The 12123-nt window shown below is 30.9% G+C and overlaps 1 protein-coding gene across 1 annotated transcript in view; it reads left to right on the top strand.

The window, feature by feature from the left end:
* Window positions 1-12123, top strand: part of KCNH5 (potassium voltage-gated channel subfamily H member 5) — a 442192-nt gene that overhangs the window by 292711 nt on the left and 137358 nt on the right. Inside the window, exon 8 of the mRNA XM_031952690.1 lies at window positions 6488-6687. Coding sequence (XP_031808550.1) covers window positions 6488-6687 — 200 coding nt within the window. The remainder of the gene's footprint in view (window positions 1-6487; window positions 6688-12123) is intronic.

Here is a 12123-nt window from a genome sequence, read left to right as displayed (position 1 = left end):
CTTAATCACAAATTGACAGAGAATTTTCCTTCCCAAAATCTCTTTAGAAAATATTTATCATTAAAATCAACTTTAGTGAATATAAATAGAAAAGAAAATGATGGTTAAACCATCTAGATAGCCTTAAGGGTTAGAAGAAAAGTGTTCTCACATCATTATTTTAAATTGCCGAGTTGAAATTCGAATATAGACAGGCCAAGATTTCTGAAAGGAAGATAATTAGGAAAAGTAAATGTTAGATGTCAGAATGAATAAATGAAAAAAGTTTGAGAACTGAAGAGCATTAATAAGGAGATGAATGAATACAGTTTGACCTAACAAGCAAATGAAATGAAAAGATAGAGAAGGTAATTTCTCCTAAAGTACAGATATCATAATTTTATCTATTTTCACTGAGCTTCTCAATAGAGAAAAGACTGGCCTACAACTAATTAGATATACATGTTTTTATGCAAGACTTCATTGCTAATTCTTTTAATCTTCTTATTCACCAGAGACAAGAAATATCTGTTATACTCCATGGAATCTCCATAAAGACATTTAATAATTAAGTGTTGTTATCTTAAAGAAAAAAAGAAAGAAAGAAAGAAAACAAAAAGAGCAAGTCATAAAATAGATAGTGAGTGAATGCTGGTTGTTTTCAGTGAATAAAAATAATCATAATTAATGTCCAATTCCCCCATGTAGAGAAGTTCTTTTTAAATTATTATTGTTGTTCATAGATCATGGATTTAGATCTTGAAAGAACTTAGACAATCTTACTGAAACACTTCATTTTGCAGATGAGGAAAGTGAGGCTTAGATTTGTACACATAGGCTAGCCTTGACATAGCCCATGTGCCATTTTTTTCTGTTTTAGCTTCCTCAACCAAATGAATGAACATGATGTCTTTTAAAGTTCTTTTAAGCTTTAATATGATATAGTAGGGAAAACTCTACATGAGAGTGAAAACCAAAAGTGAGAAAATCACTGTACATTTTGTTTTCCTCCTTTTTGTGGTTTATAAAGAACAACACTGAACACATTTATATAAATACCAATTGGTATTTATATACCAATTGGACTTTATTTGAAACTGCAGGTAACACTATACTTGATAACCACTGGCACTAAAATTGTCCCAATTTAAGGCCTTTATGGATCATCAAAACTGTAATACTTGGAATATGTCTATCTTATTTGAATTTTTTCTTGTTTCTTTATGCTTCCATTTTTTATCCTCCTTTCTCAATCCACTCCTGTATAATCTGATATTATATGTTTTTCTGTTTGTGGTTATATAACACTGGACCCGTTATGTTTTTAAGTTATATACACTGGACCCATTATGTTTTTAAGTATTTATACCATACTCAAAAGACAACTTAGAGGGAATGAAGAGAGTATGCCAAAATTCTGGCATATTAGAACAGAACAGCAATAAAATATTGTTCAATTGAAATCATGTTAAATATTAAATGAGAGTGCCAGATACCTGGAACTGAGAAAGCAGTATTTGATCCTCAGAAGTGAGAGATATATGAGGTAGAGCTAGGTTGGGCCATTGGAATGGGGAACTGAGTGTTCCATATGAACTTACCTGAATCTCCTTTCAACATAAATAGATTTTTCCTGATATCATGCACAGTATATTATGAATAACATTTGGATATCAGATCTATATGAATTATGGCCCTGCATGTAAATAAGAAAAGCATCTACATGTATGGGAATAGTTACTTAAACTTGAAAAATACTCCCTGATTAATGCCCGATGCCTGAAATACTATTACTAAAATTCCAGTTCCTTAACTTGTGACTTTTGTTGATATCAATCATTTATATTTTAGTGTGAATGAGTTCCAAATTCTTAAGATCAGTTTTTTTTTTTTTTTTTTTTTAAGAGCAAAGGAGAGTGATTATGAAGGAATTAAAGATTTGCAAATGGTAATGGAGAAGGCAGGTCATTAGGGGAGAAAAGGACTTAGAAATAGATTGGTAAAAAAACCTCACTGTGTTTACATGTGAGTTTTGCATAATTTAGCTTTTGATCTTGAAAAGAGATCAACATATGAAAACAAATGTAATACTGAAATGGTGTGTTTAATTATGTCAGATGCCAATGTATCCTCATGTGTACCAGTTTATATTATTATTAATCAGTTTTGCATCATTAACTACTTAACTATAAGTCAAAATTTATGTTAAGTACTATGGATACAAAAAGAAGGGAAAACAGTTTCTGCCCTTACAGATTTCACTAAACAAATTAGAGAGTCAAATGTGAAAATAATTAGATACATACATGATATATGCAATGTAGATAAAGATGATCTAAGTGGGGAAAATAGTAACTTGCATAGCCTGAAAAATCCTCCTTTAGAAAATCTATTTGATTGAATTGGGGAAAAGACAGGAAAATTAAAACGCGGAGGTGAAATAAGAGAGTATTCTAGGTATAGGTGACAACCATTACAAAGCTATTAAGATGAGAAATGGGATGTTATGTACAAGGAAAAGTAAGTTGGCAAACATGTATGGATCACAGAATGCATGAAGGGGAGCAGACTGTTAAAAAGATTGGAAGTATAGGAAGGTTGTAAAGAGTATTAAATACCAAACAAAAGGGTGGAAGAGAGAAGGGAACAAGCATTTAGTGTGTTCTAAGCAAAACGCTTTTCAAATAATACTTTATTTGAACCTCACAAAACTGTGGAAAATAGGTACTATCATTATTCTTATGTCATAGTTGAGACAACTGAGGCAGATAAAAGTTAAGTGACTGGTAAGTGTCTGAGACCAGATTTGACTGGTGTTTCTGACTCCAGACCCAGTACTTTATTCACTACAAAATGTATCTACTTCAGCAGACATTTTATTTGATCCCGGAGTCAATGGGGAGCCACTGGACTTTCTTAAAAAGGGAAAATTAACATGATCAAACCTATGCTTTTCAAAAATAACTTTGGTAGTTGTATGAAAGATGGATTCGAGTGAGAAGAAATTTGAGCCAGTAATACTAATTACAAGATCATTGCCATCATCTCAACATGTCGTAATGGAGGCCTAAATGTGAGTAGAGGAGATATAAATGGATAAAAAGATATATATGCAAAAAATGTGACGTTTATAATAAAGCTTAGACAATGACTAAATATATGGGATAAATAAGAATGAGAAATTCAAAATAAATCAATTGCGAGCCTAGATGAATAGGAAGATGGTGATGTCCTTAGCAGTAAAAGGAAAACTGGGAAGAGAAAAATGGGGACAATGAATTCTCTTTTGGGCATGTTAATTTGAAATGGACATCCAGTTTTAGATATCCAAAATGCAGTTTTTAGTGTGGAACTTGAGTTTTGGAGATCTGGAAGTCATGAATTGGGTACTAAGAAAGAATGGACAAAATGCAAGTGAGATGTTTTAGATATAGGTATTGACCATGTATTGCATAAGATTCAAATGTTGATAAAATCATCTGTTATGATCTGAAAAGTTGCAAGGAAAAAATCATTATACATTTTCTATAGTTTATTTTAATGACATTTTAGTAATGTGTACAAAATTCCTGCTGATGGCAGATTGGACATTTAAATTCTATGTACAGAATCATTTAATAAATCTCAACTGCACTTGTAGCCACAAAGTATGTGTATGAATATTTCATAGAAATGAAAATTATATTTCCTTAATTAATTCACTGTCTGTTTAATTATGATCAGATCTAAATGTTGCATGCCAAGCACTATGCTCCTCGAAGATGAACACGATGCTCTTCTACCAGTGATTAATGAATGGACTTGGGGTAAAGAAAGGGTGATTTAAAAGATAATTTAAGCTATTTTTTTCAGTGTTCACATGTTCACAGTAAATTAATTTGAGAGGAAAGTGCATTATATTGCTTTCCTTTTCAAGGTTGAGAAGACTCTCTCTAGCAGTGATGTTTTAATGTTGAATTTCCTTAGTGAAGATGATTCCATATTTTCATGAGAATAGATTTGAAATATAATTTAATGCTGGTGATGAGATGTACTTACTGTTCTACAAACAATATTTTTTTTTTGAAGAATTTAACATTGTGGAATGTTACTCACTTTTTATTTCAAGTTTAAGTTGCCAAAAAAAAAAAAAAATTGTTGCCCCTTTCCCAACCTTGAGCCTTAAACCATTAAATATTAAATATGACCCTTATTCAATGTCAACATTAATAAATGACATGAAATTTTATATAAATACTATATCTATATAATATTGTTTTATCTTGTGTGATGCTGTACATAATGCTCTTGATTTACAATTAGCTGTCATTTAGTAGTTAAATGTAACTAGGAAGATCTATCCTAAGATACTGTATAGCTAAGATACCATAACAGTTTAGTTGATAAGCAAGTATCTTAGAGAACCAAAATGAGTTTTGTATATCAAAATATTCAGAATGTCTGGAAAATTTGTCAAAAACTTCTAGTTAAATATTATGATAAACAATACTTAGTTTAGCAATATGTCAAGAACTACATTTCCCCCCATGAAGTAAACAATTCTCATTTCTTCTCCTTGAACACTTAAGAACTTATGATATTAATTTGTTTCTTCAGCAACTTTACTTTATTCATGTATTTTAATATATTTATATATTTGAATTTCCAAAATAATTATATTATTTAATGTTGACTTTAGTACACTAAAGATGTGAAACCTGATTTTTCATGTTTAAATACTCAAAAATTTTGAGACTCAATTGATACATGTCCACAATATATTTTCCCTATTCAGTTCTAATAATAAATTATCTTTAAAAATTACATTATCCTGGCTTTAGAATCCCTAAATCATAGTTATGTAGTAAATTAATGTGAAATGATAACAGCTTTTTGTTATGAATTAATGTTTTCATAGGGGAAAACTGTTAGAGGCAAAGGGAAATAAAATATTTCCCTCAGAAAATTATTTTCTGTATTCTTTGTCATTAAAAGCTTGATTTTTGTACTGCTTTGTATTACATTCCTCCAATATACAAAAAGAATGAATATTCTTTGAGAATGGAGTAGAATCTGCTTTAGATGAAGAAAATATACTAAACTAATGGTAACTAAAAGATATTTGCAATCAATTATAAGCTACCCATGTGAGACTGAGTTCAGAACTTCATACATTTTAAAAATTGTAAAAACATGAGCTATCTTTAAAAATAACATGGCAAATGATTCCTAGATTTTATTCTAAGCATTCATTTGTATTTCTTCCTCATCAGATCCATTTTAAAGCTATTAATAAGAAACAAAGTTGATAATTTCACAGTAACATTTAACACTTTTTATATACAATGCACCACACCAAAATTTTATCAGAAGCAATACTAACATGACTTTGGGGGGGACATTAAAGTGTGGTAAAAGAAGTAATAAATAATAATGTCAGAAAAAATGATTGGAATCACAATCTGAAAGTCTTTCAAAGATAAACAGAGACATTTACTGTATATTTGTTCCTACAGGCAATAGGAAGGCCTTTGAGTTTATTGAAACAGTAGAAGGTGAGGAATACGATTAGAATTATGCTTTTGGAAAATCACTTTTGCAGTTCTGGGGAGGATGAATTGGAGAGAAGAGATACTACAGGCAGAGAGACTAATTAGGAGGCTATCACAGTAGTCCCTCCAAGTGAGAGGAAAACTTTTGGTGGTCATAGAGATAAGGGGATGGAAATGAGACATATTGTGGAGAAATACATGAAAAACATTGGCAACTTAGGTAGGTTGGGTAATTGAGAGTGAAGAATCAAATATAAGGCCAAAATTGGAAACTTGATTACTTGAAGGATGGTAGTACTCCTAAAACTAATAGGGAAGTTTAGAAAATCAAGAGATTTGTTGGGGAGACATAATGTTCTTATTTTAGATATACTGAGTTGAGATGTTTGTAATACATGCAGAATGGAATGTCTAATAAACAGTTTTTGATATACAGTTGGAACTCAGGAGAGAGGTTAGGACTATATATATTGGAATATTCAACATAGAAATGATAATTGAACCCCAGAGCTGATAAGGTCACTAAGTTTGTGAGTATATCAAGAAAGTGTAATAAAGCCTTGGCCCACAATTTATGACATATGTAGAAGATGAATCTGCAAATGATGTTGAGAAACAGTCATTAGATGTGTAGGGAAAGAAGCAATGTCATAAAGAATCAGTTCTCAAATTTGACAATAAGACCCTGGAGAATGAATACACACATTTTTAATGAAATTTTATTAAAAGGGAACAATCTGAAAAAAGTCACAAGATTCTGGACACATATCATTTGTTGCTTATCACTTTATTTTCCTAACTAAAGAACTTGAATCAAGGTTCTTTCATTTATTTTTTTTCTTTTGGTCATATATCCTACTAAAATATGCATATATCTAGCTTGTGGTATTCATTGATATAGCCTTTTAATTTATACCTTATTTAAATTTTTTTATGTATTATTTGTGTTTATTTTTTCATTCTTTATTCTCTTTTAGCTCTCCTATATGCAACTATTTTTGGAAATGTTACTACAATATTCCAGCAAATGTATGCCAACACCAATCGCTACCATGAGATGCTGAATAATGTTCGGGACTTCCTAAAACTATATCAAGTCCCTAAAGGCCTTAGTGAGCGAGTTATGGATTATATCGTCTCCACATGGTCCATGTCAAAAGGCATTGACACAGAGAAGGTATGAAATGCTTAAGCATTTATTTCCCCCTTTACCATACTCACTTAGTGCATGTGTAATTCATTATTGGAGTCCCTATTATATAATGTAAATTAGAATGACTATTTCATAAATGGTATTTTCATCAATATATTGAGTGACTATCACTTATTTCCAGCTAAGACTGATCCATCCTGTCACTTTTGAAAACCTTTAATTTTTTTGGAAGTTAATCACTGCAATTCTTTTTCTCTATCATGTAAGACTCATGACAATTTTTTAAAGCTTGCAAATTGCTATTAATTCTGTTACCTATCTGTTTTGATTTTTGCCTTAACCTCTTAACCTTTTTAAACAATCTTAGGGTCTCAGAGTTGAAAGGGATCTCAAAGGTTACATGCCCTACTGCTTATTCACATCCCAACTTCCCTTTTCAACATCCATCTCAAATACTCGTATATTCTCCACTTGAATTCTTCCAAGAGAAGAGAAATTCATTATTCAAGAAAAACTCATTTTATATCATCCATAGAAAGAAAACAGACTTCTGTCTTAAAAAAACATGCCTCCTTTTTTGTCATCAAGTCTCATTTATCAACATTTCACAGATTAAAAATGTTTCTTTTAGCTAATATTTTCTCTTCCTCAATTTATAAAATAAATACCTTTTCTTACTTCATACTTACTTAGAAATTACATTTTCTTCCTTGTCTTTACAGTTAAAACAAGGATAACATATACTCTCTAATTTCTGTCTTCAAAATCATTTTTATAAAATTAAAAATGTTGCTATTATCAACAATAAACACTAATAACCCTTCTCCACAATGAACAAAACCAAATCTGAACATGTACCCAATCCCTGGCTGTCATCTGAGATTTAACAATTACGGGTGATGAAGGAACTTCAATGATAAAAGAAACATGTTGTGAGGAGCATTTAAAAAGTCAGAATTTTCTAATTCATATTTTGTGTGCCAATTTGAAAAAAAAATGTGTTAATTAGTGAATCAAAAACTGAAATAAGTGTTGAACTGGCAAATGTTAAACAACTGACTCTCTAAAAAAGGATGACACACTTTTACAATTATTTTGCAATATTAACATTTTATCCAACACTTTTTGCCAAGGCAGTTGGGATAAGTGACTTGCCCAGGGTAACATTGCTAGTAACTGTTAAGCATTTGAGGCCACGTTTGAATTCAATTCCTCCTGACTCTACTGAGCTATCTAGATACCTCTTTCCAAAAGTATTTTTAAGTCTAAAAATCAAAAAAATTAAGCCCTGATTTGTGGCTTTTATCAATTTCCCAGATATAAATTTTGACACTGAACTTGTAAGAATTTATTTGGGCAAACATAGTTTTTATTCCAATGACTATGACTTTCAGTCTTGCAATGACAGTTCTTCCTCAGGATTTGTTTTTCTGTCAAAGAGAAAAGAGAAATGATTTGGTTAGAAGAATTATATCAGGAGTTTTAGAGGAAAAATGTAACTTGAGGAGGAAATCTGCTAATGGTATCTAACAGGATGTAAGAAGTATAGAGGGAGTATTCTGGTTAAAGGAAAAATATGCTTACATGAGGAAAATATATGAAAGAAGGAAGCAGAATTGCTTTCTCTCTTGAATTTCAATAGCTAGATTGTACATTATTTAATGATAATGATTTTATTGGACTCCACAAGACATGAACACCCGTGCCATTGGAAGTAAAAGGAAGAATAAAAAGATAAGAAATATATATGGGAAAGATTATGATTCCTTTCAGATAAAGAATTCAAGGAGAAACAAGAAAAGATCTTGTAGAGGAAGGAGTTGGAAAGATTGTCTTTAATTTCTTCAAAAAGATTGAGTTCAGTATATCCTTTGAGCTTATATCCTATGAATAAAGGTACCTCCTCAAGTTTGTCAGTCTAATATTCACTTAGCCAACAAATATTCAATCATTTAATAAATATGAGCTGATACAATACCTAATAAAAAACTCCTGGGTAGATAATGGACAACATTTAATACTTATCAAAGTATCATGGCCTACCAATCTAGTATATACTATAATTCTGAATGTGTCTACTCCATGTTTCTAGAAGCAGAGACAGTTCTGAAAAGTTAATGCTACTCTTGGAATGTGAACTTAGCATAGAAATGACCTTTCAGTTTTGTACTATTTGATATCACTTTTGATTCCATGCAGTGGGAATAATACTATACTTAAGTATGCCTCTGACTGACTACAGTATAGCATCAGTCAAATTTTTGCGGGTCAATATTATGTTCAGACAAATGCGAGTTTGCTATAAAAATAACAGTCATATTCCATTATAATTTATGTGTTGAATTCTTAATGACATTTTGGAGTTTATATTTATAATAGGGTGATTTATCACCTCTTATTTTATGAAGCATCAGTGAGTTTCTGAGATAAATTGCAACTACCTTATTGCATCTTGCTAGACATTAAATAGATGTTAAATATTTTCAACATATAGTGATATTTCACACAGTTTCCATCATTTCTTTAAAAAAAATGCTGATTTGATTTGATTAGTAAGTCCAGGATCCTTAAAAAATAAGTTATTGTAATTTCTTTTAGCAATAACCTAAACTCTCACTATCACTAACCTCTGCATTTCTGTAAATAGATATATTTGATTTAGCTAGCTTCTACTGTTTTTTTATCAGTTGGATGAATCTATGCAGATATTGTCCATGGAAAATATTTTAGTTCCAATTTTGAATTTTAGCTTTTCCATAGTGTTCTCTATCTGTTGGTAAAATGATATCAATTATATAGGTCCAGTAGTATATAATACCATTCCTTATGATTGTACTATGAAATGCTGACTTTTAAAATATTTAACATGTAATCTAGAACATCTTTCCAATCTAACTCCTTTTTGGTAAGACAATGTTCATCTTTCTATGGCTGCTTCTATACTAATTAGGTTTAAATGTGAATAACAAATTGCATCCTATTCTTTAGAAGTGAATTACAGGACTGCCTTTTCCTATTTAAATTATAGAGACTATCTGATAAGCTGTTTTATAATGAGATTTGAAATGATTGAAGCCTGTCAAAATTGGAGTGTTTGAATGAAAAAAGAAAATTGTTGATGTTAATCATTTCAAATAGGTAGCTACAATCACTGTGTCCAAAAAAGATAGCTATCAAATTAATTATATACTAAGAAATAGTTTATCCTGAATCACTATTAAACATAGGTTTTATATGATCTTGTTAATGGCAGGCATATTTTAAATAGTTTTCTTGTGCCTCAATACATCAAATTCTTTAAACAGTGTTTATTCTCTCTCTCTCTCCCATCTCCCAACCTTTCTCTGTCTCTTTCTTTCTCTCTCTTTTTTTAAGTTGATGATCTACTTTCCAAAGATGTAAATAAATACAATTTGCTAGAGGCATACATCAAAGATTATATGCTGGAAATGGATTAGAATGTGTAAAGATGAATGTTTGTAGAAAATTCATCCACTCAGTAGGCAGATTAAAGGAGCTATATTCTTCAATCACAATTATAATAGAATTTAATGATGTATTGCAGCTAATTAGAGAAAAATCTTTGCTTTAATTACTGAGATTTCCTTCCACAGTTTCCACATTTAGTTTTATAGATTTCTCAAATGCAGTTTTATTCCACAAGCATATTAATCATTGTGATTTAATTTAGACATTTGCCTGTGAGTAGGTAATAGTTCTCTTAACAGAAATTCTCTGTTAAATCTTCCCTGAAGTGGAATGGTTCTTTATTCTTAATAATATCATCACAAACCACTGTGGCTACTCAGCCAAACTTGTGGCTTGTCCCCAATCCCAAAGAAGCTAATCTACTCAAATTTGCTGCCCCCACCACACACACACACACACACACACACATGAAAAAGAAAAGGGGGAAAAAAAAGAAAAAAAACTGCTATAAATATTTTTGTGTATCTGGAGGCATTTTTCCCCATTAATTTCCTAGGGTAAATGCCTAGCAGAGAAATCTGTTCTTTAGGGATCATGGGCATTTTAACTACTTTATTTGCATAATTCAAAATTGCTTTCCAGAATGGTTTTCATCTCTTGTTTACTGACTGCTGTTATGTGAACAATATCTTTCAAAAGTTTTAGGAGAGAGAATATGGAAACACAGTTTTGACAATGATAGGGAGCTTCTTTGACCAACAATTATAACAAATTACTCATGACAGTAGATAGATAAATCCTGGGGAGTATTACATATTCAGCATTTTGAGGAGGACCATGTAGCTAATAAGTATCACAAAGGGGATTTGAACACTGGTTTTTCTAACTCAATGCCTTTTCTGTAGAATTATGTTAGAAGTAATTTGTTTTCTTCTTGAAATATTTGCTACTACCAGCAGGATCTGTACTTAAATTAACTAGTGTTAATCTAACACCAGTGAAAGGAAGCCAGAGTATTCAAAGCATACTATGCTGACCTTCCTTCTTAAATGGTAGAATAGCCCTTGGCTTGATGAATAAGAGAAAGTGGAGGGTTGAAAATAGTTATATTTTAAAGAAGAAAGAAAAATATTCAGAACTTTAATGTAGACTCTTTGAATATCTCAGAGGTGTTTTTTTGGTTTGTTTTGCCTTTTTTTTTCCAATCAAATAATGTAGATCTCTACTTTTTTTGAATGTAGAAAAAGAAAAACATTATAATGTTTATATTCAAGGTCTGCAGTATATCCCTTTAAGTCACTCATCTTTTGTGTTTCGTCATTTGGCCCAACTAGTTTAAATATTGCTGTTTCTTCTTCAAAGCCAAAACAAGGCAAAAAAAATCACAACATATGAAAATATTACTTGGATTCTCCTGCAGCAGGTTCCTATGATGATAAACAATTGCATTTCAGCACTCCAAAAATAGCTCCACAAGCAAAATGCTTTGCTAAATATATATCTATTTATATACACAATGAATATACAGCTGTGTATACACACAGTATGATAATATAGAAATGAAAATAATCGTGGGAGTTTTTTAAGGTATTTACAATAAATGTACTCATAAGCACAAACATCCCTAGATTATGCTAAAATACTAATTCCATTTTACTCTATTAATAAATAAACCTCTATCTCCATATCTATCTGTCTATCTATCTAGATAAAAGGTAGCACTATCCTAACTGTAATCTGAATTTATCAGACCATCCTGAAGCTTCATAAAATTTAGAGAAGAAAAAACCTTGGTCTTTGGACTCATTTGACCCCTTTATTTTAGAATGAGGAAACTGATGTGTAATATATCAAAGTTAAACCAGAAGAAAGTAGAAAAGCCTGAATTTAAACCTGGATCCTCTGATCCAAATCCTAAGGTCTTCCTGATCTGTCATGCTCCCCTTTTGTTGACTTTGTTTCTGAATTTATTATTTTTTAATACTGGTAGTGGGTTGGGATATGTTGTTTTGACACATTTACTTTCCCATC

This window comes from Sarcophilus harrisii, chromosome 2 (assembly GCF_902635505.1).
Source record: "Sarcophilus harrisii chromosome 2, mSarHar1.11, whole genome shotgun sequence".
NCBI lineage: Eukaryota > Metazoa > Chordata > Mammalia > Dasyuromorphia > Dasyuridae > Sarcophilus > Sarcophilus harrisii.
The sequence above is the reverse complement of the archived record's forward strand: the minus strand, read 5'-3'. Positions and strand labels throughout refer to the sequence as shown.